Source organism: Micrasema longulum, unplaced genomic scaffold (assembly GCF_059751315.1).
Source record: "Micrasema longulum isolate JH-2025_06_02 unplaced genomic scaffold, ASM5975131v1 h1tg000745l, whole genome shotgun sequence".
NCBI lineage: Eukaryota > Metazoa > Arthropoda > Insecta > Trichoptera > Brachycentridae > Micrasema > Micrasema longulum.
In genome coordinates this window covers 240212-259228 of record NW_028277939.1, presented here as the reverse complement: position 1 = coordinate 259228, position 19017 = coordinate 240212, and the positions used below count along the sequence as shown (strand labels likewise).

Below are 19017 nucleotides of genomic sequence, written 5' to 3'. Positions count from 1 at the left end.
AATATAATTTAAAAAATAAAAAAATTAAAAAACAAATGGTTGCTTACTTCTGCAAGGGAGAAGCGAGGAGAGGGGAGGGGGAGTCTGATACACCGTCAACCACATGGCCAAGCCCCCCTCGCTTCTCCCCTACATATGTAAGCAACCATTGTTTTTTTTAAATATATATATATTTTTTTTAAATCTGCGTTCTAAATATTGTTTTAAATATGCTAATATGTCTTCTTGCCCATACCGATCATCGTGGTTTAGGATGTGACAGGGTTTAAAGAACACCCTGTATTATTGTATACACTGGACTGACCGCCAGAAAGACGAGTTATTAGAATGACCCTCCCGAGAAGGACGGACGTCCGATCTAGCAGCGAGTGAGAAGGAGAGAGATGCGGCGATTTATAAAAAAAAAATATTTGTATTTTTATTTTATGAATTGAGAATGTCCAAACTCATAATGAAATTAACCCCCATAAGAGTTTATTAAGATTGACAAATTATGTTCCACCATAGACGTAACGGAGATGTTTTTAGACAAAATTAGTTGTACATTGGCGGGCTTATTACAACTTCTTCCAATCAACCAAGAAAATTAAAGTGTTATTTATTTTTTAGTTTTAAGCGAGTTGTGGTCTCGTGACTAGTGTCACGACTCACGGATGAGAGGCCCGAAGTTCGATTCGCGCTCTGGAGCAGCTCTTTTTAATAAAGAAAAAAAAACTACAACTACTTTGTCGGCTTCATGGCGTAATAGTCAGCGCATTTGCCAGCCATGCAAGAGGTCTGGGGTTCGATTCCCGACTTGGTTGATGTGAAATATTTATTAAAGTCCGGCTCTTTTGTCGGAGTTATCATTAAATGTCCCCGGCTACGGCACCCGTCACACGTCGAGCTCTCTATTTCATGTGCCAGCAGTTCGTACGAACTATGCCCAGAACTCTTCACTTATACGTTTTGCTAGTGAATATGATTTGAACTTTCCCCTTATTGATCCATTTGGTTGTAAAAAAATAACATTTAAAATGCGCGTCTTAAAACATTCTTTTTTGTCTTATACTTAGTTTCAATAATATAGTCTTATTTTATCTTATTTTATTTAATTTTATTATGTTTTTTATCTAATTATTAATATTTTAAATATATTTATATTTTCCACACTTGACACTTGTACAATATTTACACACATGTCCACCCTCATTCCAATATAACACCCACTCACCCACCCTCTCACTCACTTACACTCACACAAACACACTAGTATGTATTGTACGAGTATTTAATGTATTTCTGTGGATATCTGTCATTGGTTTTATTCTCTGTATATTTTATTTGTTATATTTTTGTTACATGTATTACTGTGGATATCCCCAATAAATATTAAAAAAAAAAAAAAAACACGGTGTTTTAAAATTAGGATATTTCATAGTCCCTGGATTGGCACCTGAAGCGTGAGACTGATCATCTTAACTGAAACGGAACGGAAACGAAAAAGAAGACGAAGATAGTTCTACAAACAGTTGGACATAATCAAAATATTCCAACCAATTGTTATTTTTTATACATCAAACTTCCTCACTAAAGATTATTCAGATTTTTTACCGAAACAATGCGAACATTAACCTCGACCCGTGCTTTTGTAGCGAAGGTCTTACAAAGATTTAAAAAGATTAGATTCATAAATATTTACTAAGTAACTAAGTAATAAGTAACAACTGACATTTTTATATTAGAGTTTATTTAGACTTGATGTTATAATGTGTCATTTATTACTAATAATAGCGACCGATTGATGTTTTGGTTTCAGACAGTTTCGGGCAATAAAACGAGGTTTGACCGCGGTTTTTTTTTATTTATTAAAAATTAAAAAAAACCCGTTAGGGTTACATTAGAAATTTTATATTGTCTAGTCATTTTATGTCTCGTTAGTCTAGTTAGTTCAGTCATCATGTGCTTTTTCAGATTGATTTTAAATTCGTCTCCAGTAAAAGTTTTCAAGTAGTAAGGTAAGTCGTTGTAGTGTTTAAGTCCATTATGTAGTATTTTTTACTGTCCCGTGTTTGTCTTTGCTTTTTCAATATGATAGTGTAAACAACAACAGAATGGACCGCCACACACGTCTATCTTGGCATTCGTAGCTTCTTCCACATTCAGATTGATTTTTAAATTTGTCTCCAGTAAAAGTTTTCAAGTAGTAAGGTAAGTCGTTGTAATGTTTTATGTAGTATTTTCGACTGTCCCGTGTTTGTCTTTGCTTTTTCAATATGATAGTGTTGTTGTTGTCTGGTGTTATATTTGTGTATGTCAGCATTTTTGGCTAATATTATGTCGTCGTCTTGTATGTTTCCCAATGTTCTTTTGTGCACAATTTTTACGGTCTCAATTTTAGTCAAGTAGTTTATGTCAAACTGGTGTGTTTTTTTGTACAGTTCAGTCGTAGAGGTCAGGTAGGGTAGGTTGTATGTTAGTTTAAGATTTTTTTTTTGTTGTCTTTGTATTCTTGTTAGTCTGTCTTGTTACCAGTTCCCCAGAAGGCGATCATGTAACTCAATTTACTTTTGACATAGGCTTCGTACATCATAATTTTTTCCTTTCCTTTCGGCCAAAATTTAGCCAAATTTTGACTCAGTCGAAATCTGCGGTCGGGATGCGTCGGATTACGTTCGGCTGTACTCGGGTACATCTTATGGCTCTTGACTGTAAAGTTCTCGTGGGTTCTAAGATCTGTTGTATTTAATTTATTAACATTCCTTTATACTCAATTAAATAAATATTTCATTTCAACCACGCGGGAATCGAACACGAGACCTCTTGCATTTTTTAAATTTAATTTAACTTATTTATTTGGAAGTTTAACAAGAATAAATAAAAAAACATACGTTTTTTAAGTAAGCATTACTAACGTTCTATATATATATTCTCAATTATAGAACTCCACCATCTTTTATAAATTATATAAAATAAGTGTATAAAATCAATTTAAGTAATAATAAAGATTAAGTTTAGTGAAAGATAGGAATAAAGATTGAGTTAAACTACATTTTTTTTTTGAGAAAATAAAAGAAAAATTAAAAACATATAAGATGTGATAAAATATATTGCATGCTAGGCAAACGCGCTGACCATTACGCCACGAGACCGACTCGATTCGATTCGACCGGGTTCGATTCCCGACATGGTTGAAATGAAATATTTATTTATTTCATTAGGTAAACAAACAGTATGTACACATAAGAAACTCATGGACACCCCAAAAAAAATTAAAAGATGTTTTCACACCAGAATATTTCATAGTCCCTGGACTGGTACCTGAAGCGTAAGACTGATCATCTTATCTTCATGTAACAAAAACTGATCAAGATACTCTGCGATTGGTGTACCGATGCAGTACCCTATGCACCATTAGGTGCAGAAAGGGAATGATGATGATGATGACACTTAATTAATTATCATATTGTGCCCATGTACGTCAAAGATCACTTTAATTTAATTGATGTTTAGTAATAATCTAGCTCCTATCTGTTTCAATTGAAATAGATCATAATTGGAAACGAAGAACTAGAATCGCAATCGTCCATGCGCTCTGTAGCTGCAAGAAGTGCTGGGATATTTATTTATTCTATAGTGCCCTTGAGTTGATTTTCATAAAATGGCGCTTAATAAATAAGCCATTTATAATAATAATAAGGTTAATTTAATTAAAAATAAATTACGTTATGAAACTGAATTTTAATTTAGTAAAATGATGTCGGCCTCGTGGTGTAATGGTCAGCGCGTTAGCCTGCCATGCAAGAGGTCTCGGGTTCGATTTCCGACATGGTTGAAATATTTATTCAAAATGGGTGTTTTCACACTAGAATATTTTATAGTCCCTGGACTGGTACCTGAAGCGTAAGACTGAGCATCTTACCTTCATGTAACAAAAATTATCAGGATACGCTGAGATTGGTGTACCAATGCAGTGCCCTGTGCACCATTAGGTGCGGAAAGGGAACGATGATGATGATGATGACAATTATTAAATTGTACAAAGCCGATTCTACCACATATAACAGAACATTTAATTTTAATAAAACAATGTAGAGATAACGTACATAATATTATGTATATTATTTTTATTTTTTAAATCCGTAGATAAAAACTTTAAAAAAAAATAAACTTAAGCACAAAAAAATATTAATAAAAAATATCAACTTATAAGGACAGAAATAAAAAAAAATAGAATTAAAATAAAATATCAATTGAATGATTTTTTGCACAAGTGAGATAAAATCAAATAAATGGTATTATATAAGGTCCTAAAGCTAGGGTTTCCTAGGACAGCGGTGCCCGTATTTTAACGGCCGTAGTGAACGGTGATGCGGTAGACAGCCGTCGTAACGTCGACTAGAGAGTGGTTTCCTAGTAAAACGGTGTTAAATGGTGTTGATAACACCGTTTTCCTAGGAAACCACACTCTAGTCACCGTTACGACGGTTATCCACCGCATCACCGTTCACTACGGCCGTTAAAATACGGGCACCGCTGTCCTAGGAAACCCTAGCTTTATAGTAGTCTCAGCATTTCCAGCCTATTTGCATTCTAAATAAGTTTCGGCTTTGGCCGTAACTAGAATGGCAGCCGAAATTCAGTTTCGGCTGAAGTCTTGTTTCGGTCGATCACTATTAATTACACGGATTAAAATAGTACGCAAGTATATTCACACTCACCATCCTTATAGTCCGACATGTTGAGGGAATCTATGGAGACCAGAGGAGATCCAGGAGACGTGATGGCTTCTATGGGGGACACCGTTGACTTGTCGGTGCTGACTCCGGCCGGAGATAGCGAAGAGTTTGCGGCAAACTCTGAAACATAACAATTTTTTAAATAAAAAAAAACAACTTTTGAGTTCGACAGTTTCGACAGACTTGCAAATGAATAAACACCCATAACATTAGGATACATAACAAGTTAACAGAAGATAAAAATAAAAAACGGTCAAAACAAAATGCCGATTATAAACTCTTGTATAATGCCAGTACTCCTATATGGGTGCGAATCTTGGCTCAAAACACCTAACTTCTGAGTTTTGAGAGTAAGTGCTTGACAAGAATATTAGGTATAAGGTGGTTCGATTTTATAACTAACATTGAAGTCCGAGAACGGACGCAGCAGCCTCCTAAAACGAGCGTCTTGAGAAAGCGGGGGTGGACCTAGCTTGGTCACGTGCTGCCTTTGCCTCGGGAGAACCTAAACCCAAGTTGCCTCTTCTAAAGAAACGTCAACGTCGCTTAGTACGCATCTGCCGATTTAAATTCAATTACGCCGTGTTGTGTCGTTTGTAAGTGTCAAAATACTGCTGGGATTAAAAGAGAATACGGTTGGATCGCATTTCATGTGGAAGAAGCCATATATAAATAAAGGTTTCAGCTCTTTAATTTCACATACATCAACAGATGAAAGAATTGAAGGAATGTACATGTTCAAATATGGGCAGAATGGTGAATGGTACACAGTGTGTAAAAGTGGCCACTTAAACCAGACAATAACAGGTCATAAGCCCTAAAGATGCCTAGACTTCTATAGTACCTTCTCTTAATTGTTTTTCATCACTGTTGTAATAATATGTTAAAATATAATGTAGCAGTTTTAATGTATAAAATAATTAAGTGTATGAATACAATATAAAAAAAACATAATAAAATTTAATTAAAAGTGTCATACATTTAAAGCTAGGGATGAAAAAAGATAAGACTACCAATGAGGAAAAAAACTGAGTCTCAAAACTCCTTGTACAATGGATTGAAGCTGTAGAATGAATGAAAAAAAATTAGAAACTATTGAAATATTTAAAATTAGTAACGTAAATATTTTTTTTTATTAGTTCTAAGGATGTTATGAACTAACTCTATAAAGCATGAATAAATAAATGAATATATTAAGAAAAATATGTTATAATAATGAAATTTATAATCGGGTTGTCGTCCCGTGGCTAGTGTTGCGGACTCACGGGCCGGAGGTCCGAGGTTCAAACCCCACTCTACCCCAACTTGATTTCCATTTTCTAATAGTGAGTTATTTTACAACTCGTTGAAAATGGCCACCAAAATCGAAATATTAGGGTAAATTATGAGAACGCTAATATTTCTTTTTACTAAAAAAAAAATGCAGTTTCACGAAGAAATGTTAGCAGCAAAACTCAATCTATTTCCATATTATGTGTTTGTCCAACTGTTCGTAGACAAAAGACTGGATTTCACCCCCTCGGGAGTCATTAAGATTAACAAATTACAACAGGGATGGAGAATACTTTAAATAAGGGAATATGGAAGTCTAGGCATTTACAGGGCTTATGACCTGTCATTGGCTGGTTAAAGTGGTCACTTTACACACTGTGTAACATTCACCATTTCTCTCTATGTTTAAACATCCATATTTCTTCAATTCTTTCATTTGTTGATTTTAGTGAAGTTAAAGAGCCGAAACCTTTATTGTTGTGAAGAGATTCATCTGACTAAATTATTTCACATACTAGGCATAAGCCCTGTAAATGCCTAGACTTCCATATTCCCTTATTTAAGGTATTCTCCATCCCTGTTGTAATTTGTTAATCTTAATGACTCCCGAGGGGTTGAAATCAACTCTTTTGTCTACGAACATTGGGACCAACTCAAATATTGTAATAAAACTAACTGGTCCAAGAAGAACTTTAACAATTGAAAAATTATTTTCAGGCGTTGCCTTGTATGTGAAATAATTCAGTCAGATGAATCTCTTCACAACAATAAAGGTTTCGGCTCTTTAACTTCACTAAAATCAACAAATGAAAAAATTTAAGAAAAATGGATGTTTAAACATAGGGAAAAATGGTGAATGTTACACAGTGTGTAAAGTGGCCACTTAAACCAGCCAATGACAGGTCATAAGCCCTGTAAATGCCTAGACTTCCATATTCCCTTATTTAATGTATTCTCCATCCGTGTTGTAATTTGTTAATCATATTATGTTTGTTCACGTACATTATATTATGGTACCATCATTAATTTATTGTTGTGAAATTTAACCATAATATTTTAAATATAAAAGATCTTGCATTCGTACTATCTTACATTACGACGGTAAAACATTAAGATAATTAAAATCTAGCTGTTTTTATCATTTATCTGGATAAAATTTGTAGGCAATAAAAATAGTTAATGCTATGAACGACAGGTGGCAGTAATACCACGAAATATTCTACTCCTATTTAAATAATTATAAATTTGTTTAACGCATTTTAATTTTTAAATAACAACATTAAATTGGGAAACGTGCAAAATATCAAATTTAAAGACATACGCTTCACAAATATCACAGTGTCAGATATAAAACTGACACTTAAAATGCATTATGTAACTTAATAGACACTATAATAATAAATATGTAGATCTCACTCCCCCTCCTTATCCTCTCTTCATGCATCCCTGTCCTAATCCCGCTGCATTTATAGTTCTTTAAAAAAATATATGTACAGGGTGTTCTTTAAGCCCGGTCACATCCGAAACCACGATGATCAGGATGAGCAAAAGACATATCGGCAATTTAAAATAAATTTTTAGAATGAATAAAATTTACAAAAATTGAATATTGAAAACAGCAAATGGATGCTTATTTCTGCAGGGGGAAAACCAAGAGGGGGGAGGGGGAGTCTGATATACTGTCAACCGCGCGGCCTCGCCTCCCTCGTTTCTCCCCTGCAGAAGTTAGCAACCATTCGTTTTTTCAAATATTGTTTTTTTTAAATTTTCTTCGTTCTAAATATTTTTTTAAATATGCTAATATTTGTCTTCTTGCCCATACTGATCATCCTGGTTTCGGATGCAACAGGGTTTAAAGAACACCCTGTATATACAATATTTTATACTTTATTCATTAATGTTTTGAGTTAGTCCAAATTTTTGTAAACACGGTCACGGACTGGATTCAACCTCCTAGGAAGCTGTTAATATTAACATAATACAACAGAGATGAAGAACTGGTCTAAGAAGAAGTATAAAAATTGAAAAATATTTACAAGCGTTGCCTAGTATGTAGGTGAAATAATTCAATCATATGAATCTCACCCACAACAATAAAGCTTTCAGCTCATTAACTTCACAAATGTCAACAGATGGAAGAATCTAAGGAATATAGATGTAAAAATATAGGCAGAACGGTGAATGTTACACAGTGTGTAAAGTGGCCACCTAAACCAATTGTTCCCATCAATTTTGGAGTACGGTATAATCGGTTGGGGTAGTGCGAGTGACACAGTTTTAAATAGTGTATTTGTTGCGCAAAAATCCATAATTAAACCAATACTCCCGATACAGACGTCTACTGAAGAAATATTCCACAAATCACAACTTATGACACCAAAACAATTATACGCTAAAACAATACTTGCTTACAGATTCAAAAACTACTCTTACTCAAATGAAAGACATGTCCACCCCTACAATACATCACATACAAATAATATAATCACTAGATCCTCAACACAAAGACAACTTAAACAAATACAAACTAATACCACTTTCGGACAAAGGGATTTTGAGTATTATCCAATTAAAATCCCCAACCTACTTCCACTATCTACTAAAACAATTAGTAACGAGAAAATGTTAAAAAAAGCTATAAAAAATGGATAGTGGAACTAGGTAGAAATAAAATGGATTGTCTCATTCGCCCAAACCAATATTGAATCAACTGCTCCAAAAGTGTAAAGCTTGTGTTAGGTTTTTGTTATTTTCATTGTGCGTTTTGTAATATAAATAATATAGATGTACATATATACCTAGTTTTTAAAACAGTCTGAATATTTTCTTAATTTATCTCTGTTTATTAAGTAAGTCTTCTTTGTTTATTCTCAAATGTAAAAACATTTCAAAAAAATATATTGTGTCCTCGGCGCGGGTAACCCCAGTGAGGTCACATTATTTTTATTATTAATTATAGTGTGTAAGAGAAAAATATGAATAAATAAATTAAAAAAAATAAAACCTTCCAATGAAGGATCTACAGATCGGAAAGAAAAATATTTTTATCATTACCTCCTGGAAGAAGAGTTGTGTCATTTCCATAATATTCAGTTGTCGTTTCATCCAGAGTTGTATCCTCGGTATCTTCAATTGATGTTGTATTGGACCCATCAACATCTTCCGCTGAAGAATTTGTATTATCAGCTGAAGATTCTCCCACTACACTTGCCTCGAGACTTGGCAAAGGGTATGTTCCATTGATACCAGGTAACGAAGCGGGTTTCGTCGTAACATGCACCGTGAAAATTGGCTTTGTTGGTTTCTTGACTGCATCTGTTACTCCTGCTTTTGTTGTTGTTTCCGCAACGATTTTTGTAGTTGTCGTCGATGGACGAGGTGTGGAAGCAGTTGATGTTTGGTTGTCTGCAACTGGCTTTTTGGCTGGAGAGACTGTTGCCGAAGGTTGCGTGGTAGAAACAGTTGCGTTTGATGGTGAAACTGTTTGAAGAAGAATCCATTCTGCGGGTGGAGTCACGGGAGACCAATCTTCTTCTGAAATTGAAAGAAATTTAACTGTTTTAGTTTTATTTGTTATTTGAGAATAATGTAAGAATAACGATTTTTCATAAATACAAATGCTGTTTTAAAACACAAATCTATGTCATCATTAAATAAACATATTTTTAAATTGGATTATAAAATAAAATTAAAAGCTTCAACTTTCTTATACTATTTAGACTATTGGTATATATTATAATTCCTTTGAGTACTAATATAACAAATATATAACTAACATTTATATATAAATATATAAAATAAATTTCCTTTGTATAAAAAATCTATATTTTAAATATTACCCTAATTGAAAAATAAAGGAACCTGGTTGTGGTTTGGATAATGTCACGGATTTACGGATAAAAAAAACAAGTTCTAACCTCACTCCACAAAAGCTTGATTCCCATTTTCTAATAGTAATGGTGCAGAGGACACTGCATTGGTGCAAGAAGCACAGCGTATCTTGATCATTTTTGTTACAAGATAAGATAAGTCTTACGCTTCTGTTACCAGTCCAGGGGCTATGAAATATTCCAGTGTAAAAACACCCTTTTAAATAAATATTTCATTTCAACCATATCGGGAATCGAATCCGAAACTTCTTGCATGGTAGGCAAACGCGCCGATCGAGGCCGACAAATTTTACAACTCGTCGAAAATACCCCTCAAAACTGAAATATATATTGGTAAAAAATTAGAAACAGGAAGACAGCATTTAAAAATTGATCTTATAAGAGGACGAAAAAACACGTTTCACCCCTTAAGTGATAATATTATTTTGAGAGTTCCTTTTCGTGATCATTTCAAATAAATCTTTAAAAACGCAGAAAGACAAAGATAGTTGAGTGTTATAACTAAAAACATATCTCGCTTTAAATTTAAACTAAATATGTTATACGCACGCTTTTCCGTTGTGACTGCTGTCGAGCTGGGCACTCCTTGATCCAAAAAGTTACTCCAAGTAACCAATCCAATCTTTTCCGTTGTTGATACTGGCTTTTTAGTTTTAGGTTCATCGTCGATTACTTCGTTTGTAATAGGGCGAGAAGAAGACGGAGGTTTCGTAGAAGATACTGACGGTCGTAAGGGAACTGAAGAAGATGGTTTCACAGTAGACGAAGGTTTAGAGGAAGACTCAGCACTGGTTGTGGACGTTGAAGAACTGTGCAAAATTGGTTTTGAAGTTGTAGTTTTGACAGATGATGGAGGTTCTTTAGTTAGTGTCGGTTCATTACTGGACGGTTTATCTTTGACTGATTCAGTTGAAGATACAACTACTGGTCGTCTTGTTATATTATCATTTATTGTTTTATTTGTTGTTTGTAATGGAGCTGGTGTAGTAGCGTTTCTAATATTGACTTCACTTTGAGTACTTACTGGAGGTTTCTGAGTCACGCTTTGAGTAGGTTTTTGTGCTAAGGTTGTTGGTCTTGAAGCTGCTGTCTCAGCGGGTCTTTGACTTATGTAAGTTGGTTGTAGAGACGGTTTTGTTTCAATTGATGGGCGGTATACAATTGTTGTCGGTTTTTTGGTGGTTTGCACATTTGTAGCGTTAGTCGTTTCAGATGGTATTTTCACTAAAGTTGTTGGGCGCAAGGTCGTCGTTCGCCTATTAGACAGGGTGGAATTCTGCGGTCTTTGCACTGCTGGTCGAACCGTTGAAGACGTTGTTATTTCATTTGGTTTTGATAATGGTTTTTCTGGGTGTTGTGTAGGACGCGGACGTTGAATTGGTCTTTGAGTTTGGGTTACAGCTACAGTTGGAGTTACTGTCGTTGACGATACTTTATTTAAAGTCGCTGCTTGACTAGGTCTTGCGCTGACAGTCGTAGTACTTTGCTTTTCTGGTCCTGGAGTAGTCGAAGGTAGTCTTGTACCGAATGGAAGTTGAGATCCAATGTCGTCCGAAGAAAGTGGTCGATTAGTTATGAATGGTCTATTGCTACTTGGTAAGGGTTTCGAGCTCGGTTTGACAGTTGGTACACTCTCAATGGACTGAAAAGTCGATAATTTGAAAGATATTTCACTAGTTGTTTCTGGTTTTCTCGATGTTGTTGTCCTTGGAGCTACAGTTGTCACTTTTTGAGAATTCGTGACAGTAGATAGTGTTGTGTTTGTAGAATAATTAACTGAAACGCTTGAAGGCGCAGTTTTGGTAGAAGTCAAAGGTCTTTCTGTTGTCGATGCTCGCCTTGTTGGAGTGTACGAAGACTTTTGAGTAGTACTAAGAACGGCAGATGAACTTGCACTAGCAATTGTTGAGTTTCTGAGCGGTTTGATGCTTGGCATTAAACTGGGTATTTTGTCATTGACAATTGTTTTATTGATATCCGGCTTAACATTTGATATTGCTGGAATGTTTCCAGACAGAACAGTATTGTTAACAACAACTCCCGTTGTGATTGGTTTCCTAGTTTGGTTGAAATGCGAATGTGAGATTGTTGAAGGATACGGTCTACGAGTTCCGTGAGCAACCGTTGTAGGGAGCTTATGCGTTTGAGTTGAATTAGGCTTTTGAGACTGTGAGCCTACTTTTTGACTGGAACTTGTCGGTTTTTGACTCGATGTGACAGGTTTTTGGCTGGAATTTGGCTGGGTTTGACTTGAAACTCCAGGTTTTGAGTTAGGTTGGGAGAGTGTTTGAATTGTTACTCCATACTTTTGACCAGGATCCAAAGGTTTATGACTTGAACTCAAAGGTTTCTGACTCGAATAACTAGGTTTCTGACTTACATACCCAGGTTTGGCACTTTGCGGTTTTGGTCTATGAGTGGTCGTTGTATACTTTCCAGGTAGTTTTGGAGAAGATATCTCCGGTTTGACTGTTGTGGGTGACTGATTCTTCAACGAGGACTTTGTTGTTGTAGCTGGTCTGGTTGTTGAAGATGCTGGGATCGGGGAAAGTGAATTCAAGACCAGGTCAATGTTTTCATCCTGTTCCACTTTGTCTGGTTTGGGTTTGTGAAACGTTTGACTGAATATACTGTTATCTTCTATATGGTTGGTTGAGATTGGATCTAATTGTTCTGGCATTTGACAACATGACCCAAAGTAAAACCTGCAAGTAAAATATTACAGTTTAGGATACAGTTCATACTCAATTTCTTCCTCAAATGTTTATTTATTTATTTTTATAACAACAACAAATTCCTAGTAAGAACCAAAAAAAACAAGAGAGTAGCTTTTGGTTGAGAAGTTTATACTATATATAAATGAATATATATATTTATTTGTTTATAAATTTGTATAAACCACTTAATTTTTTTAATTAAACTTCGACCGGTTTCGAGGTTACTACCTCTGTCTTTCTTTCAATTTTCTGTCTCTTTCATACAATATTTTATTATATGAATAGCAACGCGTGTAATTATAAGTAAGTTAAATTCCCGACGACGAGGTAGTAACCTCGAAACCGGTCGAAGTTTAATTAAAAAAAAAAAAAAAATTAAGTGGTTTATACAAATTTATAAACAAATAAGTGTAAAATGTCATACCACAAAGTGAAAAATGTTTTTGATAACAATAATAGAATATATATTTTTTTTTTGTTTATTTTTCTGTACACATATTATTTACAAAGATATATAATTACAAAAATACACTTTAGAAAAATACATCTTAAAATTAAGCTATAACATGATTAGAAAAAAAGCCCACAGCGTCTGAGCGTGGGCCATTACTTTTTTAATTATTAATAGCTAACACTTTGAGTACCGGCCGAATACACATAGAAATTACCCTGTGCCCGGCTCATTTTTGTGAAATTTCATGCTTTGTGAAGGATTTCTTAAACGTGTCGTAATTATAAAAATACTTGCTTAAATCAATTTTAACTTCTCATATTTTTTTGAAACAATTTAATAAGTAATTTTTGTATTAAGGTTTGGCCAACATTGGCAACACGTGATTATAATAACCACGCGTTGTGTCCCGGTCCCGTGTTTTTACGTAGTTTACCAGCAACGGAAAAGTACTAATAAAAGTCAATAGATGTCAATAAAATGCAAAATTTTGAACAGCTGGCAAATCACGTGAAAACACGGGACCGAGACACAACGCGTGGTTATATAATCACGTGTTTACACGGCTCCGGGATACAAAGTGTTAATAGCGTATATATATGGTATGAGAAAAAGAAAATAAAAACTAAGTGCTGCAATATAAAATTTTATTTTATGTTTATATTTATGTTTATTGTTATATTTATGTTTATTGTTATATTTATTGTTATATTTTTGTTTATATTTATATTTATGTTCATGTTTATATGTTTATATGGTAGAATTGGCTTTGCACTTTATAGCCATTTTACTGGAATAAAAATTTAAAAAAAATAAATAATAAATATGCTGATATTACGAAAACATGAATTATTTGCAGAATGCATTTATTTACCTATAATGTACATATTTCTTAGTTTATTTATTTTTTTGAATGCTTGAGTGTCGTTTTTTAATAGCTCCTGATAGTTAATTTATCAGTATTTCGTAAATCAATCATCATCATCGTTCCATGCTCGCTCCCAAGTCGGAGCATATGGTGTCCACAAAGAGCCTCCAGACGTCTCTGTTGGCTGTCTGCCCGTAGTTCTGACATAAGCTGCCGACGCGACGTCCGGTACGTTGAGAACCCGATATCTTGTAATGTAGGCAAGGGTGGGTAAGGCTCTCTGGAAGCATCCGCATTATATGACCCGGCCAAGCGTTGACCTCCGCTTTAAGACCATTCCATGTCTGTTCTTTTATTAGTTCATTCCTTTCAAAGTCAAACCACCGCGTACCCAAGATTCTTCTGAAAAATCTGTTCTCAAAACTCAGTAATTTGCTGTTTCGTAGAGGAGAATAGGTGTAATGTAGGCGTTAGATTAATACATTAGTTTTTGTAAATACTATACACGGTTTTTTAGGGCCAGACCGCAAAACTTCTGAGGAACATTCTTAATGGTAAGCCTTAAAAAAATCCTAATAATTTTTTTCCAAAAACTCATAAAAAAAATAATATCTCAAAATGTAGTAAATCCTTCATTTCTCAGACAAGCAGTCCCTCCACAAACCCCTACCCCTCTCCTACCCAGCGCTTCCCTTGTCCGCGTCTGGTGCGTATCGCTTCGTCGATCAAATACGTATTTATCGCATTTTTTTTTTGTCGGGGAAGGGTCGGGGTTTTCGGAAGGGATTTCGGGTCCGAGAAATTAAAGATTTACTCCATTTTGAGAATATAAAAATATACATATTTTTTTAAATGACATTTTGGAAATTTTTATTAGAATTTTTTTAAAGCTTACATCGAGGAATATTCCTCTGAAGTTTCGCGGTCTGGCCCTGAATAACCGTGTATTTACATTTACAACAAACCATCACGCTGTTTCCCCGTAAGGGTAAGCAGAGAGGAGAGAACGCCAAATCACTCTATCTTTTCATACCGATCTCACCTCCTCTACATTCATACATATTCTCATGCACACGCGTCGATTATTCCGACTTTTGACATGTCCATCTTCAAGTATGTTTTAAATTTGATCATGCCATGTCTTTCTCGGTTTTTCTCTATTTCTGCATCCATCAACATTTGCATCGTTAATATTCTTAGCTGTTCTTTCGCTGTTCATTTGTTTTATACGTCCGAACCAGCGCAGAGCTCCTCTCTTGATTTTGTCGATAATGCTTGTCTCAGCCTTACATAGTGTACGGATTTCAATATTTGTGCATCTATCATACATAGTTTTAGCACACATTAGCCTGGGAGATCGCATTTCGACAGCATTCAGCCTACTTTTATCCCTGTTTTTCCAAGTCTATACTTCGCTCCCATACATCAGAGTCGGGACCAGGACTCCGTTGTGAGCTGCTAATTTTGCCTCTTGCAACAAACATGCGTGAATATCACATTGAAATATAATGCTTTCCGTTCTTTCTTGGACCAGTTGGTTTATGCAAAAATATTTGGAGTTTGAGCGAATAGTCTATCATATTACCTGTCTATGCAAGTTCCCAGGTGGGTTCCATTCGCCTTGAGGCAGTCTATGGCGAACATGCAAATTCCTTCTTCCTTAGTTCGTCTGGAGACGCAGGGGAGGTGGCGGATGTTTCTTGCACTGGGAGATGCTGAAACAGAATAAAGGCTGAATTCAGTCTTACTAATCAAAATATATTAAATACAAAATTATCATTAGTTCAATCACAGGCTGTCCCGAGCGATCGGTCACAAAAGAATCATGCAAGAGGTCCATTTTTTGTATGATGTATTCTAGAAAATAAAAATAGAGACACACAGTCAAATAATAGTAATATATTATAAATATTTAAAGAATTAACTTTGTGGTTAAACATTTTACTAAATTTTATTAAATATTTGTATATAACCACTTTTTTATGACACCAATTAAATCAACATGCCAAACCCACTATACACCTTCACCATAGTTGTTGCACAAAAATATAAAACAAACATGACGTGCATTTTAATAAGCACATGCACTGGTTAGGACAAACATGCATTGATTAGATTATTAAAATGCATGTCGTGTCGGTTTTATATTTTTGTACAACAAGTATGGCGAAGGTGTGTAGTGGGTTTTGCATGTTGGGTTTATTGTTGTCCTGACGAAGAAACGGGTATGTCTCGAAACCGGTAGACATAGGAAAGTCAGAAAGTGGTAATATACAAATATTTCATAACATTTAGTTATTGTAATATAAAATAATATCGAAAAAAGCACTACAGTCAATCACACACACGTTTGATGTTTTGAGTTTGTGCGCAAATTCTGGGATAATCAAAACTTCACTGCAATATTTACATTTATAAAACATTATTCCCACGTCAAATTATCTCATTCACACATCGCATATTTTAAATTTAATTGACAAATGAGTCATGGGATTGTTGGTGATTCTGGGTGGGACCAAATCTGAGTCACATTGAGGATATAATTTCTTTTTAGGCTTTCTAGTGATTCACTAGAAAGTGAAATGTGTCAGTGGAAATACGCTGGTGTTATATAACGTACCGAGATCCGGGAGAAAATAATTTCTGCGCGAAGTCTCTCATCTCCACCTAATAGTGATCTACATAAACAGGCAGAGTGCAGTGCGGGGTGACGTATTCTAGTGACGTTATTATGACCATTGCACGACGCGACCCCGACAGCCAACTGGCGATGCAATAGGCCATCATTAGACCCAGTAGAATAATGATTGTGTATGGACAGAGAATAAATAATTTTAGTTGTGGTGTACCGCAGAAACCTGTTCTAGACCTGTCATTAAATTGTCTTCTCATTACTGTAGACGTGTTCTGGTATAATTACTTCTTTGATAGGAAAATGCTTGACCATCCTTAAAGTATGATTGGTGATTATTCGTGTAAAATGTTGATTACGTTTTATTTAAAATGTGACTAAGATTTAAGAAGAATGCTGGATACTTGCGTAGATCTATTGAAACGGGTTCCCGTAAATTGTAAATTAGTTCTCGTCCTCTAAGTCCAGGTCTTTAAAGAACCTGGTACTTACTTATTGGATCCGGATTTCACACCTTGTCACTCCAATGTGCAGCAAAGATATCACCTTGTCAGCGGCTATCCACTAATCATCCTCATCCGCATTTGTGGACAAGTTTTGTCAAAATGTTATTTCGAATGTCTCTATATTTTTAACAATTTCACTTTTAAAATTAATTCCCGTAACTAAATTGACGAATGATGATTGTTAAATCATCATTAAAAACAGTAAGAAATAAGTTGTAGCTGTTGCCGTGACAGGTTATGCAGATTTAGATTAACTGTTAAGATAGTTAGACATTGCGTAATGTAACGATTTTCTGTTTCTGTTAGTTTCGTCTCGTACTTGGTCAAAATATGTGACACTCCTTTCTTCGCTTTTCCACATCCGACCCAAAGTGGGGCATGTGGACATCATCCGGGGTACACTGTCGTCAACCAGCTCCATCCGCGTCAACCCCGCGTCCCTAGTTCCGCTGAATAAAGCCGAAAGATCGCCATCGACGGCCTTCCAGGACACGCAGCTGTGACGTAGAGGATACTACTACTACTACCATCATCACGCCATTTTCCATCGCTTCAAGCTCTCCGAGATCGACAACTGCCCATGCGACGATGAAACTTCTCAAGATGTCCATCACTTGTTGATGCAACGCCTCCTTTTCAGCTTTCAAAGACGAAAGCTGGAGGCACGATGCAGAAGGGTGAAGATCTATGCGACATCCCATCGGTGATAAAGAACTCACACGAGAGGAAGTATCATACATGATCAATATAGAGCAGGCAATTGGTAAAATAAACCAAAGTAGGGAACAAAATGACGAACACTCCTCTAGTGGAACGGAAGGCAACTGCTGAGAAGTTCCTGATTAGCCCACATTAATATATCCCTCCTGATCCCAATAGTTTAGATATGTGGCGGGTCGACAACGACGGCACGAGCCGAACATTGCCGAACGCCGACGTAGAGCGTACGAACGGGCCAAACCGGCGGAGAAAAACTACCGGATTCCGACCTCACCGCACGCGTCTTCGAGGCACAAAATTACCGCCAATTTAGATTTACCAACTTCATTTTATTTTGCCTAATATAGTTATTAGAATCCTTCTTTCAATGTGTTAGCTTCAGTAGTTTAGTTTCGTGAATAAATCTTTGTGTAAAACGTAAGTACCCTGTTTTACTTGCTCTCATTCTGTGCACCCACATAACTTTGTACATCACAAAATTAGGCCACCAACTAGGTGCCTACATAAAGGTGGTAACAACACCACTAAAGTGGTATACCCCGACGTTTGAACACGAAAACACAACATTAAACAATCAATCACGGTGACCCCATTCAAATTCCATAAAAATTGCGCAAAATTTCAGACAGAAATATCTTCGCTTGACAAAATTGTACAACAATTACTTTTTTTCGGTCGGTACATGAAAAATTTAAAATTTCATTTTTAATTTGATTGCACTTTTAATTTATTTGTAATTAATCAAGGTTAATCTATTTCAAGGTTAACTTATTGTAAGGTTAATTAATTTAGTATAATAGAATATATTATAATAATTATAATATATAATAGAATTAGATTTTTCAAAGACCGAGCGAATCGAGTGAATTTTTCTGTCGGTAACAATCTTCAATGTAAATGTAACTAATGTAAATGTAATTAATGTAACTAGTGAATTGATTAAACTGTGATTAATTTCTTAACAATATTACTCGGCCGGGATTAATTCAAACAGGTGATTCATAATTTAACTAAAATTATTATAAACAAACATAATATAATACGTTCGAGCGACTCGCTCACCAAAAATCGCACGCCGAGTAATACATTCCTACAACACATATAAATTTTATTTTTTTTATTTTTCTTGAGTCGAACACACAAACAATTCACACGAACATTTACATAGGGTGCCAGATTGAGTAGAGGTACTTACAGGGTACCGGAAAATAATTGTTATTTATAGTTCTTAAATTTTGTTTTT

General features: G+C 35.2%; 1 protein-coding gene across 2 annotated transcripts in view; it reads right to left on the bottom strand.

Moving 5' to 3' along the window:
* Np (serine protease notopleural) overlaps positions 1-19017 on the bottom strand; it is a 96090-nt gene that overhangs the window by 20339 nt on the left and 56734 nt on the right. For both annotated transcript variants that reach the window (XM_088230269.1, XM_088230268.1), the window contains exons 3-6: positions 15502-15631; positions 10430-12585; positions 9045-9524; positions 4701-4838 (exon numbers count right to left, since the gene is read on the bottom strand). In XM_088230269.1, the coding sequence (XP_088086395.1) occupies positions 4701-4838; positions 9045-9524; positions 10430-12585; positions 15502-15631 (2904 nt within the window). The remainder of the gene's footprint in view (positions 1-4700; positions 4839-9044; positions 9525-10429; positions 12586-15501; positions 15632-19017) is intronic.